The 22,026-nt window shown below is 39.1% G+C and overlaps 1 protein-coding gene and 1 long non-coding RNA gene across 3 annotated transcripts in view; one reads left to right on the forward strand and one right to left on the reverse strand.

The window, feature by feature from the left end:
- The window catches only part of LOC147374388 (uncharacterized), a 30,447-nt gene extending 13,454 nt beyond the window's left edge, over positions 1 to 16,993 (reverse strand). Inside the window, exons 1-3 of the long non-coding RNA XR_015162716.1 lie at positions 16,663 to 16,993; positions 16,078 to 16,154; positions 15,201 to 15,383 (exon numbers count right to left, since the gene is read on the reverse strand). This is a non-coding gene — a long non-coding RNA (uncharacterized LOC147374388). The remainder of the gene's footprint in view (positions 1 to 15,200; positions 15,384 to 16,077; positions 16,155 to 16,662) is intronic.
- A 64-nt stretch (positions 16,994 to 17,057) lies between these two features.
- ORC5 (origin recognition complex subunit 5) overlaps positions 17,058 to 22,026 on the forward strand; it is a 91,479-nt gene continuing 86,510 nt past the window's right edge. For both annotated transcript variants that reach the window (XM_086397034.1, XM_086397035.1), the window contains exons 1-2: positions 17,058 to 17,220; positions 21,193 to 21,285. In XM_086397034.1, the coding sequence (XP_086253160.1) occupies positions 17,149 to 17,220; positions 21,193 to 21,285 (165 nt within the window). In that variant the 5' untranslated portion in view covers positions 17,058 to 17,148. The remainder of the gene's footprint in view (positions 17,221 to 21,192; positions 21,286 to 22,026) is intronic.

Below are 22,026 nucleotides of genomic sequence, written 5' to 3' on the forward strand. Positions count from 1 at the left end.
TTTAACTTAGGGAAATATTGGAATACATGACAAGATTATTCATAAACATTTTTATAAAAGCAAAAATTGGGAATAATTTTAAGGCTCAGTTGGTGATTGGCTGAATAAATTATGATGCACCCATACAACTGAATTCTATGTAGCAGCTGCTGCTGCTGCTAAGTCACATCAATCATGTCCGACTCTGTGCGATGCCACAGACAGCAGCCCACCAGGCTCCCCCGTGCCTGGGATTCTCCAGGCCACAACACTGGAGTGGGTTGCCATTTCCTTCTCCAGTGCATGAAAGTGAAAAGTGAAAGTGAAGTCACTCAGTTGTGTCTGACTTGTAGGGACCTCATGGACTACAGACTCCTCCGTCCATGGGATTTTCCAAGTAAGAGTACTGGAGTGGGTTGCCATTGCCTTCTACATTGTAGCTATTTAAATTTACAGTGCAGATCTACAGTTATTGAAATGAAAAAAAAAAAAATCTTTGCAAGATCCTGTAAGGAAAAAGCAGTCTACAGAACAGCATATGTGATACGAACCCAATGTATATTTCATTTGACCCCTGAAGCATTTGGTACTGATGATTGTTCCCTCTTTCATGAACCTTTCTTAGTTTCATGATACCTTTTTGTTCACTCCTAATGTTCCTGTGCTTTCTCTGGCTGCCTTTTCAATTTATTAATCTATTCTTTTTGTCCACTTCTGAATGTAGATGTTTTTCAGATTTCTGTGTTCCCCTTCTTTTATCTTTTCCTTCTATCCATGCTCTTTGATTGACTTCACTTAGTTCACGAATTTAATAGCCATTTAAATGTTAATGACTCTCAAATGGTTTTCTAAAGTCCAGAACCATTTAGCCAACTGGGCATGACCATTGGGACGTCTTTCAGTCTCCTCAAACTGCCTGCCCCAAACAGAATTCATCTCCTCCATCCTTCCCAAACCACTTTCCCCAGGGACGGCCGCTATCTCCACTCAGTATCCTAACAGTCATTCTCATCTTTTCCCTCTCTTTAACCAAACAAATCTGTCAGTTCTACCATCTGAATAGCTCTCTAATCTGTATTTCTCTTCATATCCTCTTTCTAATGTTGGATTATTTAATAGCTTCATCGTATGATCAAGGCACTGGCATAGTACGGGCAGAGTATGGGAGCTCTCAGAGCCACCCACACTGCCAGCCAAGACTCTTGGCTATTTGTTATTTAAGAATTATACTCTCATCTGAGAAAAAGATGAACTTGATGAATGGAGGGCAGAAGACAAAGATCTTCCCTGTTCTGTTCCCAAGAAACAATTGATATGATACTGCAAGGGAAGGATATTAAAATATTAGATGCTCTTCAAAATCTTCTCACCTTTCTCAGCCATGGGAATTTTTACATACTAGTTACTTTGCAGTATTTTTAATAAGCAGTAGAGGAAGCCCATTCTCACTGTCAATCATCTCATATATAAAAGAGAGAGGCACTTAATTTGCATACACCTACCCCAAACCAGGAAAGCAGTGACCAGATCAGGTCCAGAGTTTAATTGTAAATGGACATCATTTTATCAGCTAATCCTGTGACAGGAGAGGCATTCACTAACAGAACTATGAGATAGAGCCAAGAGAGAAATGACCAGTAGACAACTGAGAAACCAATGTATAGATAATATATGGTTAATATTTAACAAAAATATCAAAGAGAAGTGAAAAAAACCTTTTTCAAAGAACTCTTTGATTTCTCTCACTTAATGTCCTGCGTCTTTCAAACCAGGTAATTAATTTACATCCTGACAAGTATGAGGAAGTCTCCCTTGATATTTGACGAATTTCTCTAAAACAGCTGGAATTATTTTTAATGAAAAAAATTGGAAAAAGAATATTTAACTTATCAAAAGAAGATTATACTTAACATAAGGCAATATCAGAACATAAATGAATTTCCTTGCAAATATTTTTACAGTTTAATGTAACTTTTATTTGAAATACACAGGGGGGAACTTGAAAACACCACAATCTTTGCAAGATTTGAGTCTTTATCAGACCCTGCTTTTGCCATTCCCTATTTGAATTTCTTAAAAACTCTAAAACAGTTTACAAAATCAGAGATTTAGATGGTCTCTGGTTTTCTAGTCTTGCCTGTTTAATCTTTCCTAGATGCAAAGATCCATGTTAAAAAAAATCCTATGATTCCCTATAATCTTTAAGATTATGTCTAAACTTCATGTTATGGCATATACAACTTTTTATACCCAGGACACTCTTATCTCTTCAAGCTTTTTTTTTTTGTATTCTCCCCGAGACTTATTACTCCATTTTCTTCCTTGTATCCAACCAGCTGGCTCTGCTGAAACATCTGCAGGTTTTGTAATGTTTTAATGCTGTTTCTAGTGCAGGGCCTTTACATGTTCTTCTTATCCATCTGGCTAACTCCTACTTATATTTCAGTATTTATATCATGTCATTTTCTCTAGGAAGTCTTCTATGATGTGCACTTTTTATATCCTACTCCCATCATTTTTGTGTGAATTGCCCACACCCCAATTCCCACAGACCAGTTAATACCTGCACATTCAGTGGGTTTTTTTACATTAAAGGGAATTCTGAGCTTGGGGAACCTGGATCTTTTATAAATATTCCTGCATTTTACTCTTGAAATAGGTATTATCCTTAATTATGCTGGATAGAAAGCTTGGTTGCCCCTTTGCTCCAGTGAGAGACATTATCTCTATATTTTAAAGCTGTTTGCTAGCCAAACATCCTAGAAGAGATGGTTCTAAAAAAAGGGCAGCCAATGTCTTGCTCACAAGCGAAAATTTGAGAGACCCATGGAGGAGTGATTCACAATATTTTGAAGCTAGAGCCAGGATTTATGGTGGATTTGTGAGGTAATTTTTTAAAAGGGCAAATAAATATGACTTAGAAATCGTTGACCTAAACAGCTAGAAAAAATGTAATAGTGATTTATTGAGATGGAATCACTGTATGAGTAGCAGGGCAAGAAGATAAGTGTGGTTTTGGTCAGGCTAATTAATCAATAAAATAATTACAATCATAATGATATTTATTGAGTATCTGCCATGTGCTGGGCCCTGTGTTAAACACATCACATACATTTAATTGATAAATATCGGCTAAGCACCTTATACATGCCAACTTAAAAATATAGTCACAGCCTGAAGGTTGAGTTGTTTTATTTGGTGGGAATTCTTAGGACTTTAAGCCCTGGAGACAGCACCTCAAGTAGCCCTGAGAAACTGCTCGGAGGCGGCCAGGGAAGGAGTCAGGTTATATAGAAGTTTGCTACAAAGCAGGACATCAGTCTGAACAACAAAGATTATTGTTAATGAAGGAAAACCAGCTATCTTAAGTTAAGGAATCTAGTGTTATTCTATGTAGGGAAAGATGGAGGCATCTAGGCTCACTGAAATGATTCTTTTCACATCTCAACTTTCTGGGGCCAGCATCCTGTGTTTTCACATCCGCAGTCTGTAGGGACTGGCTGCAGGTATTCTCCTTTCTGAATTACCTTTAGGGCTCATTGGCTCACACCAGAGAGATGCAGGCACTGATGACTGTGACATCCTTGCTTATTAATATGGCAGGAAACACTCCATTTCACGTACATGTTAGTCATTAGTCTAGGAGCTGGAGATACTGTATTGGACAAAGCCAGCAATATCACTACTTTCCATTGTGGTGCTTGCATTGCAATGAAAGACAGTCAGGCTGCTGAAAAAGTTCACTATGAGTGGGGATTATCTTTTCCTGAGATGTCAACCGTGAAAGGTAGGTTTTACTTCTATTTTCCCCTGCTTTACAGATGAGAGGGAAAAAAGCCTTAGAAAAGTAATATGACTAAGGTCACAGTTAACAGGTGTTGGAGCCAAGATGCTAACTCATGTTTCATTATTTGCTTTTTGAATAAGAATGTAATTATGAATATTCACTAGTAAAAGTGAATATAATGAATGTCTTTTAAGAAGTGTTAAATTAGCCTGCGCAATAAATTTTCCTCAAAAATGCAATATTGAAAGTTAAAAAAAAAATAAGGTCAAAATAACGGATCTGGCTGTTACAGTGGAAAAGTTAACTGAATTGCTTTTTCAACTTAATATTGCTTTAATTTCACTCTGATATTAGATTTTCTTATATTTCATCACATAATTACTTTTGAATATATTTTCATTACCTATTACTTTCTTTTTTCTTTTGTGATATAATTTTTAAAATTATGTTATTGAAATGAATTTGAGTAGAGGTAAATTTCAAAATATTTTCCCTATTCAATGGAACATTTAAAAAGACTTCTAAGACATATTCGTAGCTCTCAGATAGTGTAAAGCACTGAAAACTGTGGTCCTGTGATGAAAACCCAACACTTAGAAGGAGCTACCTTTGACCATTTAGCAAAGAAAAGGTTTTGTGAAAAATATTTCCTGGGGCTATATACAGTGAAATTCTCAAATAATGTGATAGGGACCATAAGAAACATTATATTTTTTGCTAAATGTAGTAAAAAAGATGAGAGGAAAAAATTGTGGAAAGGAATTATTACTAACATATTTATTTAACTACTCATTTATTCATTTTGTATTTATATTAATTATTATTTAATGAGACTTGGCATTTGTAACACTCAATAAGCTTCTAATTACTGCCTGTCTTCCCTGCTAGACTCCAATTTTTACAAGGATTGATACACTGTCTCTTTTGGTCACACTTCATTCCCCCAAAACTGCAGCATGATAGGTCCTCAATAAATGCTAGATTCATGAATGAAGGAATTAATAAATACATCTGGGTATTTTCATCCAATTGGTGCCTGAAAAATCACAGACACAAATATTCATAATACAAGGCTTAAAGTTTTAGGTGCTCAGTTCACTTCAGTTCAGTTCAGTCGCTCAGTCGTGTCTGACTCTTTGCGACCCCATGAATCTCAGCATGCCAGGCCTCCCTGTCCATCACCAACTCCTGGAGTTCACTCAAACTCATGTCCATCAAGTCGGTGATGCCATCCAGCCATCTCATCCTCTGTCGTCCCTTTCTCCTCCTACCCCCAATCCCTTCCAGCATCAGGGTCTTTTCCAATGAGTCAACTCTTTGCATGAGGTGGCCAAGGTATTGGAGTTTGAGCTTCAGCATCAGTCCTTCCAAAGAACATCCAGGACTGAGCTCCTTCAGGATGGACTGGTTGGATCTCCTTGCAGTCCAAGGGACTCTCAAGAGTCTTCTCCAACACCACAGTTCAAAAGCATCAATTCTTCTGCACTCAGCTTTCTTCACAGTCCAACTCTCACATCCATACATGACCACTGGAAAAACCATAGCCTTGACTAGACGGACCTTTGTTGGCAAAGTAATGTCTCTGCTTTTGAATATGGTATCTAGGTTGGTCATAACTTTCCTTCCAAGGAGTAAGCGTCTTTTAATTCATGGCTGCAATCACCATCTGCAGTGATTTTGGAGCCCAAAAAAATAAAGTCTGACACTGTTTCCCCATCTATTTCCCATGAAGTGATGGGACCAGATGCCATGATCTTAGTTTTCTGAATGTTGAGCTTTAAGCCAACTTTTTTTACTCTCCTCTTTCACTTTCATCAAGAGGCTTTTTAGTTCATGTTCACTTTCTGCCATTTAGGTGCTATGACAAGTATACATGATTAATCCTGTGAGACTTGAAGGGTTAGAAAATTTTGTTCAACAAATTGAGGGAGTTTCATGCTTCGGGGCTTGGATTTAAGATAGGCAGATACCTTCAATTTGGTTTCCTAGAAAATGCAGTCCGAGTCAATGATGACAGTGCTTTCAGATAAATGGAAGCCTCATACCAAGGGCAGAAAGGGCAAGTACAAAGGGAAATGAGATGAGAGAACATATGGGAGCTTGAATTTTAAAAATAACTAATTGAGTTTCTCTTCTATCTAGATTATAAAAATCTGAAAAGAGCATCACACCTATCCTAAACAAAAAAAGTAGGATAAACTAAAAAAAAAAATAATAATTTTCTCTAATAACCCACCAGAGAGCTAAGATCACAGGGAAGCCAAGTAATCTCACATCAGGAAAGACAGGTTCCTCCAAGGAGAGATGGAATGGGAGCTCTACCTCATGTGTGGCAAAATAGGGGCTGGGGAAAAGATAGATGTCATACAAGCAAGCAAAAACATTCAGCTAAAATTTTAAATAATTTGTTAAAGGCTGATTGTGATTAAAGTAGAGCCACAGATACAATGGGAGTTCACACTCACCCACAAGTTCATCTCTGCAGACCCCAACTGAATGCTCACCAGAAAGATGAGGGGCAGAGCAGAGAAAGTTTTGCTTGGAGGTGCAAGTCTAGAGGAAGGGGAGTGGCTACCTCTCCTTTGGGAAATGGACTTGGAGAAATGTTGGGAATTGGGAACTGAACAAAGCCCTGCCTGGACCCTTGTTTTGTATAAAACAAAAATCTTAAGTATTTGGAAGAAAGGCAGCAAACCCTATCACCTCCATGGTACATGTGAAAAGCTGAAACTACAACTAGGAGAAAGGTGAAAGGAAAATCCCTCTAAGACTAGAAGTGGAGCAGGAAATACTCTTCCACAGAGTATTTGTGGTGTAAAGACACACCGCAGAGTTTAGCTGGTATGGGAAGGAGGACAGGTTTACTGAGCAAAAAAAACCCACCACTCCTTAAGGTTCAAGGCCTGCCTTAAGCCTGAAGCAGGACAGGAAAACAGAGTACATTCCACCATCCTCCAATCAGACAAGCAAGTACTAAATTACAGAAAGCATTCTGTCTCTGGAGGAGAGGCAAGAAGGTGAAGAGAGACCACCTCTAAATTGTGGATGCACAGGGAAGGCTAAAAGTTGAGGATGAAGCAAGAATACTGAAACAAAATGAAACACCCAAAACTGTCAAAGTCCATTCAGATTGCAAAAATGAAATACCACTGACTGTAGTTTATAAACAGAAAATTATTTCTGACAGTTCTGCAGTCTGGGAAGTCCAAGATCAGGGTGCTAGCATTGTCAGGTTCTGGTAAGAGCTCTCTTCCTGGTTCATAGCCAGTGCCTTTTTGCCAAAGCCTCCTGTGATAGAAGGAGCTGCCAGCCTCTGTGGAGCCTCTTTTATTAGAAAGTGAAAGTGAAGTCACTCAGTCATGTCTGACTCTTTGTGACCCCATGGACTGTAGCCTACCAGGCTCCTCCATCCATGGGATTCTCCAGAGAAGAGTACTGGAGTGGGGTGCCATTTCCTTCTCCAGGGGATCTTCCTGATCTAGAGATCAAACCTGGGTCTTCTGCACTGCAGGCAGACGCTTTACCGTCTGAGCCACCAGGGAAGCTTAAAGTGAAAGTGAAAATTGCTCAGTCGTGTCTCTTTGCAATCCCATGGAGTATACAGTCCATGGAATTCTCCAGGCCAGAATACTGGAGTGGGTAGCCTTTCCCTTCTCCAGAGGATCTTCCCAACCCTGGATCAAACCCGGGTCTCCCACACTGCAGGTGGCTTCTTTACCAGCTGAGCCACAAGGGAAGCCCAAGAATACTTCCCTTCTCCAGCAGATCTTCCTGACCCAGGAATCAAACCAGGGTCTCCTGCATTGCAGGCAGATTCCTTCCAACTGAGCTATCAGGGAAGCCCATTAGAGCACTGTCTAAAAAGGAGGGAGCCACCCTCATGACCAATCACTCCTCAGAGACCCTATCTCCTAAATCCATCAGATTGGGTATCAGGATTTCAACATATGAAATTGGTGATATGGAGCAGGGGGACAAAACATTTGGATCGAAGGACTAAATTTATTCGCATCAAGTTTTTCAATAGTATTTTTTGTCATTTTATTTATTTATAAGACTTTTCCACTTATCATTAATTTCTTTTTTCAAAACCAAACTTTGGCTTTATTAATTCTATTTGATATTTGGTGCCTATTTTATATTTCATTTTTATTTCTACTTCTTTCTACACTTTTTGATTTATTCTTAAGTCTTACTACTTAAGGTGAACTCAGCATTAATTTCTAGCTGTTAAGGCTCCATTTCCCTCTTAGTACAGACTTCACTGCATTCTACAAGTTTTGACATGTACCATTTTTGTTATAATCAGTATTAAATATTTTTTAAAATCTAATTATTTCATCTTTGAATTCAGTAGCTCAGTCGTGTCTGACAATTTGCAACCCACTGAACCGCACGCAGCACGCCAGGCCTCCCTGTCCATCACCAACTCCCAGAGTCTACCCAAACCCATGTCCATTGAGTCGGTGATGCCATCCAACCATCTCATCCTCTGTCATCCCCTTCTCCTCCTGCTCTCAATCTTTCCCAGCATCAGGGTCTTTTCAAATGAGTCAGCTCTTCTCATCAGGTGGCTGAAGTACTGGAGTTTAAGCTTCAACAGCAGTCCTTCCAATGAACAGTCAGGACTGATCTCCTTTAGAATGGACTGGTTGGATCTCCTTGCAGTCCAAGGGACTCTCAAGAGTTTTCTCCAACACCACAGTTCAAAAGCATCAATTCTTTGGTGCTCAGCTTTCTTTATAGTCCAACTCTCACATCCATACATGACTACTGGAAAAACCATAGCCTTTGACTAGACAGACCTTTGTTGGCAAAGTAATGTCTCTGCTTTTCAATATGCTGTCTAGATTGGTCACAACTTTCCTTCTAAGGAGTAAGCATCTTTTAATTTCATGGCTGCAGTCACCATCTGCAGTGATTTTGGAGCCCAAAAAAATAAAGTCTGACACTGTTTCCACTGTTTCCCCATCTATTTGCCATGAAGTGACGGGACCAGATGCCATGATCTTAGTTTTCTGAATGTTGAGCTTTAAGCCAACTTTTTCACTCTCCTCTTTCACTTTCATCAAGGGGCTTTTTAGTTCCTCTTCGCTTTCTGCCATAAGGGTGGCATCATCTGCATATCTGAGGTTGTTGATATTTCTCCTGGCAATCTTGATTCCAGCTTGTGCTTCTTCCAGCCCAGCGTTTCTCATGATGTACTCTGCATAGAAGTTAAATAAGCAGGGTGACAATATACAGCTTTGACGTACTCCTTTTCCTATTTGGAACCAGTTTGTTGTTCCATGTCCAGTTCTAACTGTTGTTTCCTGACCTGCATATAGGTTTCTCAAGAGGCAAGTCAGGTGGTCTGGTATTCCCATCTCCTTCAGAATTTTCCACAGTTTATTGTGACCCACACATTTCATCTTTGAATTATTTAAAAGTATGTTTTTGAATTCTCAATCCTATGAATTTTTTATCTTTTAAGTACTGACATCTACTTTTTGGTTTTTGATTGCATTGCAATGAGAATTACGATCGTTATGACGCCATCCTTTGAAATTTGTTTAGATTTGCTTTATACCCTCGTACACGGTAGTCAACTTAAGTAAATGTACTGCATGTGCTTAGAAAAGTGTCTTATCTTGTAAAACAAGCTTATTAATTATGTTTTTCAAATCTCCTACATCCTTACAATTTTTGTTTGCTCAACCTAACAGTAATTTTGAGAGACTCTTGAAATCTTTTGCTATAGTGGTGGATTTGTCAACTTTTTCTTGAATTTTCACTTTTTTTTTTTTTTTTTGCATTTTCACATTCTGTTGTAATTTTAATAGAATTGTTCCATAATTTTGATGCAATAAAAAAGCTATTAAGTTTCAGATTATATTGTACCATGACTCTCACTCTTGATGAAAGAAATACATTTCCATTTTGGCCACTTAACATCCCTGGGTTGTTTCCAAACATGATTACTATGAAAATTAACCAATATAAGTAGAGTAGTTTCTCAGTATTCGTGGGGAATTGTTCCATGGATGCTCAAGTCTCATATAAAATGGTGTGGTATTTGTGTATAACCCAATGCATATCCTCCCTTGTATTCTGAGTGACCTGTAGATTACATATAATGTTTAAGTTCAGTTCAGTTCAGTGGCTCAGTCGTGTCCAACTCTTTGCAACCCCATGAATTGCAGTATGCCAGGCCTCCCTGTCCATCACCAACTCCCCGAATTCACCCAAACTCTTGTCCATTGAGTCGGTGATGCCATCCAGCCATCTCATCCTCTGTCGTCCCCTTCTCCTCCTGCCTCCAATCCCTTCCAGCATGTTTAATACAATGTAAATGCTAGTAAATAGCTGGTGAAAGTGAAAGTGTTAGTCACTCAGCCATGTGCAACTCTTTGTGACCCCATGGACTATAGCCTGCCAGGCTCCTCTGTCCATGGAATTCTCCAGGCAAGAGTGGGGTGGGTAGCCAACCATTCCTTTCTCCAGGGTATCTTTCCGACCCAGGGTTCCAACCCAGGTCTCTGGCACTGCAGGAAGATTCTTTACTGTCTGAGCCACTTGGAGACCAGTAAATTCAAGTTTTACTTTTTGGAATGTTCTGATTTTTTTTTTTTTTTTTTTAGTATTTTCAATCTGATGTTAGTTGAATCCATGGATGCGGAACCTGAAGATCCAGAGGGCCAAGTGAACTAATCAGTGGAGTGCATATATGTTTTTATCCTAGCAAAAAGGTCAGAATGAACTCTAATGTAATAGGTGGATTAGTTTTCTATTGGTGCTATAACAAATCACAACATACTTAGTGGCTTAAAACAACACAAAATTATTTTCTTAGAGTTCCAGAGGTCAGAAGTCTGAAATAAGTCTAACTCATTTCGAGGTCTGAGCAGGGCTGCATTCCTCTCTGGAGGTTCTGGGAAGAATCCATTTTCTTCCCTTTCCCATCTTCTGGAATCTGCCTGCATTCCTTGGCTCCTCTCCCCCTTTTAAGCAAGCAACATCAGGGCAACTTTCACACTGCCGTCTCTCGGGCTTATGCTGCCTCCCACTTTCACTAATAATCATGCTTGTAATTATGTTGGGCTCATCTGGATAGTACTGTCTAATCTCCCCATCTCAAAGTCAGCTGATAACCTTCTTCAATCTGCATTCTAATTCCCCTTTGTCATGTAATCTAACATATTAACATGTCCTGGAATTAGGCTGTGGCTATCTTTGAGAAGCCATTATTCTGCCTACAACAGGTGGGAAATGGAGCTGGGAGGGACAGGAAAGGTGGCCATCACGCTTAGATTGAATCAGAGTAAGTTAAGGTTAGAGAAGGTACATAAAATAATACAGCAATCTGCCCAAGTGTGATATGGCTTTCAGATCTATTTCATGTTTTCTCCTAATAAATGCAAGTAAACATAGGTAATTACATTTATATGTTATTAAAATATATTTACTTCAGGAAAAAAGTCAACAATTGGTTTCTTTTCAGATAATACCCTAAATAACGTCCTCATCTATCTGAGTGGACTTCCATGAATGTCTAACATGGTACTGAGGATACACTACCCAATTTCTAAAGATCGTGCTACTCCTTCACATTCAAACTTCCTTAACAGTAAATGTTCAAAGGACCTAAAGTTAACTCCATTTCTGAATAAACTGCCTGGATTTTAACTCAATTTTATTTATTTATATGCTTATTTATTTTCTGCACAATGAACATTTCATTCCTTTGTGGTTCAGGGTGGTCTTCAAAGTGGCTAAAACTACAATAATAAGACTGCTGAGCGAGGATGGGTGTCATAATTAAAGGCACAGAAAACAATTATCCTTGCAGCTAATACTAGAACTTTGGGAGTTTTGCTGTTTTAATTTTTCAGTAGTTTTCTTAGTAATTCATTTCATTAACCAAATGTGGTTAAACATGTACTTTGTACCAGAGCTCATGCTAGTCATTTGGGATAAGTAAAGTCATTAATCAATTCAGTAAATATTTATTGAGTGCCTCCTAGGCATTAGGAAATTTTTTGATTGAGCTCCACAGAGGCCTTACATTTTAGTGTGAGAGACTGACAATAACAAGTAAAATATGTAGATGATAAGTACCGTGAATAAGTACTGTGAATCAAAATAAAGGAAAAAAAAGGGGGATAGGGGACAGTGGAGACAAGTAGTCAAAGAAGGCTTCTTTAGTAAGGTGATATTTGAGCAGAGATCAAAGGAGGTCAGGAGTGAGCAGTGTGAATAAGATTGAGAAAAAGATTCCAGGAGGAACAGCAAGAGCAGAGTCACAAGAAGCTGGAACCTGCCCAGCATGGTCCAGTCCAAGGAGGCCAGTGTGGCTGAAAGAGAGTGAGCTTAAGGAAGAGAAGCAGAAGATGAGGTGAGCAAAGTAAAGGGCAAGGTGGGATGTAGGTTTTAGGGGGTCTTGTACATTGTGAAGATTTGGCTGGGAGGGAAAATGAGAAGGATTTGAGCAAGGGAATGACTCAAAATTATTTTCATAAAGTTAGATTAAGTTACTAAAATAAAATCTTCTTGAAATTTTCCATCTGTATTTGGGCTTGTCTCTAGTTTATCTGATGTCATGACCAAGTTCCTCAACCAGTATCAAAGATTTTCTTTCTGTTTGATTACATTTTAAACAATTAATTTATATTTTATTAGTCCTGGGATGCCAGTACATAGGTAAATCAGACTTTCAAAATGGCATTGAAAAACAATTAGCTTGAAAACACATTTATCACCAAGTATTTTAGGATTAAAACTTCCATGTTTATTTAATATACAAATCATTAAGTCAAAAACTAGAGAATAAGTAACCAAAGATTAAAAGAGCACAGAGGTATTGTTTAAAAAATTAAAAATAAGGATAGTAAGCTTAGTTTCATTTGTTTCCTTTTTGGAGGCTCATAAACAGTATTATAAATAAGTTATTTGAACTTTGTTTTGAAGAATGAAATTTCCCATTGTTTCATGTTATTTGCTTAATGTTTTAACTTTGAAAAATCAAAATTACAGTTAAAGACCATTTTAACACATAAATACTACACTTTTTGCTCCTTATGTTTACATATTGATAGACAGCAATTTTTAGGACTCTTTAAAATATCCCTCATGCATAACTGTTGGAGATTCACAGCTTGTGATGTGTTCACCTTTTTTTAATAGGAAACTGTTTCCACTTCATTTTCTCACACTCCTTAAACTAATGATATATGTATTACCAAAAATTTTTGTTTAAAAAACTAATTCTGACAAATAGACTTTTTTCCTTCAATTAAAACTTGAGTTTTAATACAGCAGGCCTAAAACGAAAGCTATTAAATATGCCATAGAGGATTTTAGTGAGCTTTTCACTATTGGGATATTTTCTGAAGACACATTCTTCCTGTGGAAAAAATAATTTATACCGTTTGAGCACCAACTTCCATCTACTACTATTACATTTTTAAAGGATTATTTGCATGTTAATGTGTAATAAACATATATTCTCTGTGTGCAATCTGACCCAGAGAACTGGCTCAACTATCTTTGTGGTGATAACTTCTGTATCTCCTTTGCTAGGCCACTTCCTTGGTAGCTTCAGATCCCATTTCTTCTGTAGACACTTCAAATTAAATCTGAGAAACTCACTTTGGTCTTAAAGATAAAAAACTAAATCCCATAAAGATAACACTAAATCAATAAACCTTCTCCTTCTTTATATTTTATTTCATTATCTGCAAAGCCTAAAATCACCTAAGAAACCTAAATGCTACTCTTAAAGACTCCAGCCTCCAACTCATTTTATCAGCCACTGAATTCTATTAAATTACTTCTAAATTTCTCTCAGATTCAGCTTCTTCACCGTATGATGTAACAGAAAGATTAAGGACTTTGGAGTCAACCAGACCTAGGTTCCAGAGAAGGCGATGGCACCCCACTCCAGTACTCTTGCCTGGAGAATCCCATGGATGGAGGAGCCTGGTGGGCTGCAGTCCATGGGGTCGCTAAGAGTCAGGACACAACTGAGCAACTTCACTTTCACTTTTCACTTTCCTGTATTGGAGAAGGAAATGGCAACCCACTCCAGTGTTCTTGCCTGGAGAATCCCAGGGACGGGGGAGCCTGGTGGGCTGCCATCTATGGGGTTGCACAGAGTTGGACACGACTGAAGCAACTTAGCAGCAGCAGCAGCAGCAGACCTAGCTTCAAGCATATTCTACTTAAAAGATAAATTACTTAACTTCAGCTAGTTTTTTTCCCATTCACAATCTATTATATTGTAAAGCTTAAAACAGATAATATATCTATCACAGTGTCTGCCACATTATGTTTAATAAGCCTTCATTGCCATTCCCTGTTACCTTGTTTCCCATTCCTTTAGTTTAGGCCATCATCATTTATTGTTTCGAAGTTTGCAGTAGTCAAATTGATTCTATTTTCCATGCTATAGTCAAAAGGAACTTCCTTAAAGTCAAGTGTTCATTTGCTTCTTTGCCTAAAATTCTTTTTTGGCTCCCTGTGGCCTATACAAGGTTCAGTCCTCTTAGTGTAACATGCACTTGTATCCAGCCTGACCATCTGCCACTCTGTAGATTTATTCTTAAAAATTACTTGCTGGTCCCTGGCATGGGATTGCCTATTTGCTCCTTTTATGTCTTTATTTGTCTTTTTTGTCCTTTTGCTTAGAATCCCTGTGTTGGTCTCACAGATGAGCCCTTATTCTTAAGTCTCAGTTCCGTCCTCTGGGAAACTTTCCTAAATCTGTCTAGGCAGTAAGGCACTCCCTGCCAGGTGAACAAATTATTTATCGATTGCTTAACTGGTATGTCCCAGGCAGGATAGTATATACTGAAAATGGAGCTGTGAAGAAGACAGGGTTTACTGCCCTCATAAAGCATCTAGAGATAGACACTAACATTTAGACAATTATTTAGTTACAATTTTGTTGAATGTTAAAAAGATAGTGTTATGGAAATGTATAACCCCATCTAGAGAGGGTGGATGAATAAGAGATACTGAAAGATTTGATGGATGGTCCCATTGTACCTTTTATATTTCTTTCTTAAAGTACTTAAACAATTGCATTTGAATTGCTTTAAATATATGATTTTTAACTAGCTGGTAAGTTATAGGAAACCATGATTATCAAAAGATCTTTTTGGCTATCACAAATACAAGATTCTGATTCTGACATCCATGACTTAAATCTATGTACATCAGGCACTAAGTATATAATCTTTTATCCCTAGCAATAACCCAGCCATTATTATCTCCTTTTTACAGATAAAGAAGTTTACAATTCAAAATTGATGCTGAAAATTCAGATTCTCTGTACACAGGTGGTGAATCAATCTTCCTAATGGAAAAAATCCCCAAACAAGATTCCCAAAATGGACCAGAGTTTCCCTAAATGGACCAGGTTGAGTGACCTCAGCGTGCACACTGGGGGACTTACCAAAATGCTGGTGATGTGATGTCCTGAAGGCTACCTTCTGCTTCCCCAAAATAATTCCTCAGAGTGGGAAGTCCAGTGCAGTCCAGACAAGAGGAAGAGAAGAGCATCCTCAAAGCACAAAGGGCTTCAGCAGCTGATAGGGCAGTCCCTCTTCCGTTGTCTATTCCCACCTCAGAATTCCAGCTGCAGGGATAGGGTACAAAGAAGGCTTTGCCTTTCAAGGCAAGGGTTCTAGGCAATCTGGCCTCTCAAGGAATTCTCCAATCCTCCACTCTCTCAAAAGAGACTGGTGTGGAGAAAACCTCACAGTGTCTATCAAGCCAATGGACCCCCTCCACCCTACTCCACTAACCTGGGACTGTCCCAAAGTTGAGCCCCATGTTGGGCACCAAAATTGATGCTGAAAGCTCATCTTCTCTGTACACCAGTGTAATTAAATCTCAGAGACAGAGTTTTGGGTGAAGTAGGAAAGGATAGCTTTATTAGTTTGTCAGGCAAAGTTGTGGGGGTGAGCAGTGGACTAATGCCTTTAAAACTGTTGTGTCCCCCTTTAAAACTGTTGTGTCCCAACTTGGGGAAGATAGTGACAAGTTTTATTTTAATTGTTCAAAGAGAGTGTGAGCAGCTTGCTAACGCTCTTCTGATGGTTGGTAGTGAGGTTAAGTAGGTGCCAACATTATCAACCTTCAGGTCCAACTGATCTGGGGTCAAAAAGCTTACGGGCAGCCTACTATCATTAACTGTTTACTTCTCCCAGCTAGAGTGGGGTTCAGTATCTGCAAAACGCCTAAAATGTTGTGCAAGTCCTTTGATGGGGAAACAGGACCCGGTCTCAAGGCTGCTCTTGACTGTTTCTCCCTGGGGTCACATCACCTACCTTGGCTAAATAACAACGGCTTGAACGTGCCCACTGGAACTCAGGCATGGTCATGGAGGCTGAATGAAGGCTATTTCCTGTTGTCAAGGAAACCGGGGACACAGAAATGCTTTGTGCATAGGAGGCCCATAGGACCTGGCTGGGCAGCAGTATGAATGGTTCAACAACTCTTCCAAGGTCTCTCTGAGCCAATGGCCCCAATCCAGCAGCTTTCAGACCCCAAACCCTATTTTTACCACACATTTCTGTCTGCTTCTATACTTGTTTATTTTCACAATCTCTTAGTGTCTGGTTTCTAGTAAGTGTTCCACAAACAGCCTAAAACTAAAAGGAACGTTATTTTTCACTCTTGTTGCCTTCAGCAACTCACACCAGAACTCCCACCTCAACGTGTTCCTCACGTTGAGGGGGAGAGGCATTACCAGATGGTCTCGCTTTTAGGCTTGCAATAAGGCTACTAATTCCAAATTGTTTGTTCAATGCCATCAGTCTTTTTTTTTTTTTTTTGCACTGGAGGCCAATTTCCCATACCGTCCGGAAGAAAAAAAAACCCACTTTTTGAGAATATTGGTCAACTGAGCCCACCTTCCTCAGCTGCCTGTGTGGAGGGAGACCTCTGCTCCACAGCCTCCTTCCCCTCATGAGTGGGGCTACACGATAAACTTATCCATCACTTGAGGTTTCTTGGCGCCTCTAGGCGGGAAAACTGAAGCCACGGGTTCTCTGCTTACTGGGAGCCTGCGGGGGCCCCCTCAGCTCCTTTCAGCACTGCCTCTGTTCGTTCTTTCGACTTCTAGGTCGCAAAGACCACAGGCCTAGATGCCCACCACAAGAAAATATGAGCGGAACAGCCCCTCGGTGGCGCCAAAGCCCTACAGCCTCGGGCCTTGAAAGACTAGGGAGGGGTCGACGCTCCTCTTGCGCGCTGACGTCACGCGGACGCTCGGCCACGCCGGCTCCTCCCAGAAGCCCGCGAGTCCGGTTTCCGGCGGGAGCGTGGAGACCGTGGTGTAGGTGAAGCTAGGCTGTTGGATCCGGCGCTGGCCACGGGCTTCTCTGTCCTCTGCCAGAATGCCTCACCTGGAAAATATGGTGCTTTGTCGCGAATCCCAAGTGTCCACCTTGCAGTCCCTGTTTGGAGAGGTATTGTGGTCCAGCTATCTTTTCTCTTCTAAATCCCAGAGGCAAAGAATTTGACGGTCTTGCGACAGTTTCTAATTTTTAAATTTTCGTTTGAATTGAGGGGCCATAGGCAATGTTTGCGTTTAGATAGGGGATAGATAGGTCTGTCCCACTCCTCACCTAAAGTAACTTCTGGCCCGCTAACTAGGGCTCGTTGACCCAGGCATGTTTTCTTACACACGTCAGTTTTGAGAGAGCGTTAATACAGAGCAGCAACTCAAAGTTGCTTCTTACCCCAGCTGTATAGGATTTTATCCAGCAGGTGTGTTTGCACAGTGTTACTTATTCAAATCTGAATCCCCCGCCCCCCGCCCTATTTCAGTGAGGTGGTTGCTCTAAGTCCAGTGTGGATGGGTGATTGCTGGGAAGGCCAGTAAGGTCCATCGTTGTGCATCTGGTTTAAAACGTCAACGGCTTTTCCAACGTTATTAAAGCACAGAAGAGGTGTAGTCTTGCCTTCTTGACTAGCAGTTCGGGTGATGCCTAAGAGAAGAGGTTAAGTTTCCTCTGGATGAACACCACTAGGGAGTCCTTTCCGTAGGAGCTTGCATTCATCAATTGAATACTTTAATCTACTTTTTAATTATATTCTGGTGGCCTTTAGTGAGCCTTTGCTTCAGATTCATGAATGAGACTTGGAATTAACCAGATTCGGATCTCATCTGAAGGAGAGTAAATGAGAATTTAGAGTCATACTCATGTTCTCCCCCTACGCCTCAGGTTTTTCTTGAGTACTGCTTTCATCCAACTACCCGGTTGGCAGCCTAGGGTGGCCTGTGAAGTGTTAGTGGAAAAGTACCAGCCTCCTAAAGGGGCGCATTAGTTAAGGAAGATGTCAATGACTGCATCCTCAGTCAATATTCTAGTTAATCGTAGTTACCCATATTATCACTGAAACATTTTCTTGGTTATACCTCATGCATTCATTCCCTGGAGTTAACAGACCCAGATCTCTCCAAACAGAAGTGGTGCTCCTGAAAATGAATGTTGGCAAATAGAGATGAGTAGTATCAATTTAGTATAGATCAGAGAAACAAATCATGTTTAACAGTTTTAATAGCACTTTTCTGTAAGGTGTGGTGCATGTGGGAGATGCAAAGATTTGTAAAAAAAAAAAAAAAAAAAAACTGGTTCATATTTCTAAGCAGACTCATTTATGTATTCAGGAGATTGTTATTGAGCACCTTTTCTGTTCCAGGCACAGTGCCACATCCAGAATTATTAGTTTATGTTAGATTTATGAAGGTGAAAGGTTAAGTAACAGTGCAAGAGTTCAATTCTGGGTAACACTAGAAAAAATGATGTAAGCTGGAGTATTATTAAACACCTTTTGGATGCAGACAAGTATGGCAGGATTCCAAAGAACAAGAATTTCAGTGTAGCTTGAAAAAGTGTCCTAATAAATATCTTGAGCTTCTCTTCAAGGTGAAATATAGTATTTGGATAGCAGAGATGCTCAGAAAGCTTGCATTTAGTTCTTGAGACAGAATTTTTGAGCTAGTTAATTTGCAAGATGCTTATGTATAAACTTAAGAAAATAATCCATGAATTAGAACATCCATTTTTAGTTTATTGGGCTGCTATTGCCATAGGCACTTACCATTAATATTTTCCTGTATAAACTGAGTTCCTCATTTGTCTTGGAAAAAGGAAATTTGTAACTTGGTGCCTAGAATGTAATAAATGTCTGTGACTACAGTTGACCCTTGAACAATGTGGAAATTAGGGGTGCTGACCCCCTATGTGGAGAAGGCAATGGCACCCCACTCCAGTACTCTTGCCTGGAAAATCTAATGGACTGAGGAGCCTGGTAGGCTGCAGTCCATGAGGTCCATAAGAGTCGGACACGACTGAGCGACTTCACTTTCACTTCTCACTTTCATGCATTGGAGAAGGAAATGGCAACCCACTCCAGTGTTCTTGCCTGGAGAATCCCAGGGACGGGGGAGCCTGGTGGGCTGCCGTCTATGGGATCACACAGAGTTGGACACGACTGAAGTGACTTAGTAGCAGCAGCAGACCCCCTGTGTAGTGTAAAATCAGTGTATAACTTTTGACTCCCCCAAAACTTAGCTGCTAATAGTCTTACAGATAAACAGTCAACTAACACATATTTTGTGTATTATATGTATAATATTTTGTACTTATTTACAATAAAGTAAGCTTCAGAAAAGGAAATATTAAGAAAACCATAATAAAGAGAAATACATTCACAGTACTAAACTGAGTTTATCAATGCCTTAAGTTTACGTTGTCTACAAGATAAATTGTGTGTCAGTATGTACATCAGTATTGTGTTAATAATGCAAAGCATTGGGCATTTTATACATAGTAGAAGGAAGAAGGATGGAGAAAAGGGGGAGAGGGAGAGAAGGAAGGGAGAGGCTGGGAAACACAGACATACTGTATGGTACTGTAATCCTTTGAAAGCCAAGTTATAAAACAAAACTAATACATTATTAATTTTATATTAAATATCCCTCACCTTATGACTTTTAAGGGTATACTATTATCTATATATATTTTATGCTTCATGGCATGTCTAATTTTTCTTAATTTTTTCTATATTTTTAGGCTATGTGGTTCTTCTGTGAGTTTTTTCAAATTGTTGCAAATCTGCAGAATTTTTTCCACGTATTTATTGAAAAAAATCCATGTATAGGTGAACCCAGGAAGTTCAAAACCTGTGTTGTTCAAGGGTCAACTGTACTGTTGTAGTGGTAGATGGTGATCATAGAGACTCTACTTTTTCATGGAAATTGAATTGTCACCCAATTTTCTTGTAATTATTTTTTAAGTGTATGTGAATTCTCTCAAAACATATTTTGTCTCTGATTTTTGTACTCCTTAGTGCATCATGGTTTCCAGCATTTAATTGTTGTCTAATAAATGTTCATTGAATGAATGAAGCATATTTGTAATATTGACCAGACCACAGAGAGATGTTTGACACTTTTTACTTTTCTCTAGGCTGCTAACTCATAATGTACTGCAGGAGAATCTTGGGAATAGATGTTGAAATGTATGCTGTGTAGATTTGATTGTTGAAAACGATGATGATGATATGTATACATTTAGGCCAGGGTAAATGTAGTATACATAATTCAAAAGTATTCTGTAAGTTTTCCTTAGAGCAGAGGATTCTTGAAATTCTGGCCCTGTGATTCTGTATGCTTAGTTTCAGAGCTTTAAAATGTACAGTGGAAAAAAAAAAATGTACAGTGAAGTTGCAGCCTATGAACTTAGATTCTATAAAAAAGAGCTAAGAAAAAGAAGTATGATCAGAATTGTTCTTAAAAAATCTGTTAAATCTCCCATAAATTTGAAAATACAAGTGCATATATATATATACACCTGTATAATAATAAAAGATTTAAGTATATATATATATATATATATATATATATGTATATCGAGCGGAGAAGGCAATGGCACCCCACTTCAGTACTCTTGCCTAAAAATCCCATGGACAGAGGAGCCTGGTAGGCTGCAGTCCCTGGGGTCGCTAAGAGTAGGACACGACTGAGCGACTTCACTTTGACTTTTCACTTTCATGCATTGGAGAAGGAAATGGCAACCCACTCCAGTGTTCTTGCCTGGAGAATCCCAGGGACGGGGGAGCCTGGTGGGCTGCCCGCTATGGGGTCGCACAGAGTCGGACACGACTGAAGTGACTTAGCAGCAGCATATATATATATAGAGAGAGAGAAAGTAATGTCATGTATAATACATAGGCCAAATATGATTTTTCCAGGAATTTTGAGAAAAAGCAGAGTTGAATTTAAGTAAGTTTAAAGTGTAATGATGAATTCACTAAATGCTCACTATTGAAAAAATTTGGATTAATTTATCATGTAAAACTTTTTCAGAAGTTGATAAATGTTTATTTTATGTTTTGTGTGTGCAGATTGATATTTGCCTTTTTTCCCCTAGAGACATCATTTCAGCTTTCCGTCTATTTTTATTTATGGACATACTGCCAGTGGAAAGACCTATGTAACACAAACTTTGTTGAGAAGTTTAGAGGTAAGATTACCCCAAGCTCAGTGTTAATTGATTTTTATTTGTAGACTCCTAGAAATGGAAGGGATCTGGGAGATGTTTAGTTTAAACTTACGTTTGTCTAATTTATTTTTTAATCTTTTCTTTGTCCTCACTCTGTCAGTAAATTGAACAGTAAATGTGTTCTGTGGATTCTGTGTCATTAATATCTTGACTCCGTGTAGCTTTAATCATAGCCATTGCTGCTGAGTTTCATTTATTGTGTTTGTTTCGTTTATTTCCACAACAGTTTTCTAAGAGCAGTCTGTTCTTCACCCTGCAGCTAGTCCATGAAAATCTTAAATAAGATCTTCAGCAAAATGTTCAGGTGTTTTGCTTGGTATATAAGACCCTTCGTGAGCAGAATTCAGTTTATCTTTCATAATGTAATGCCTAAGAATTTGAGACAGAATCTAGCAGACTCATGTTCCTCTTCTAGGTTCACCCCTTAGTGCTCTCCCCATCTGAAAAGTGGGGCTAATAGCGACGACATTTGGAATTTTTGTGAAAATTTAGTGAGTTAATATATGACAAGTACTTACCACAATACTTAGTGTATAGTAAGCACTCAGTAGAGGTTAGATGCTATTACTCATGATTATTGCCACACCTCATTTCGTATCCTAAACCAGGGATGGGCAAACTTTTTCTTTAATGGCCAGATAGTAAATATTTTAGACTTGTGGGCCAGGTACTTTCTATTACTACCTCTCAACTCCTCCTCAG

The sequence above is a fragment of the Bos grunniens genome, chromosome 4 (genome assembly GCF_055505025.1).
Source record: "Bos grunniens cultivar Pamir isolate PY7600 chromosome 4, Bosgru_T2T1.0, whole genome shotgun sequence".
NCBI classification, from domain to species: domain Eukaryota; kingdom Metazoa; phylum Chordata; class Mammalia; order Artiodactyla; family Bovidae; genus Bos; species Bos grunniens.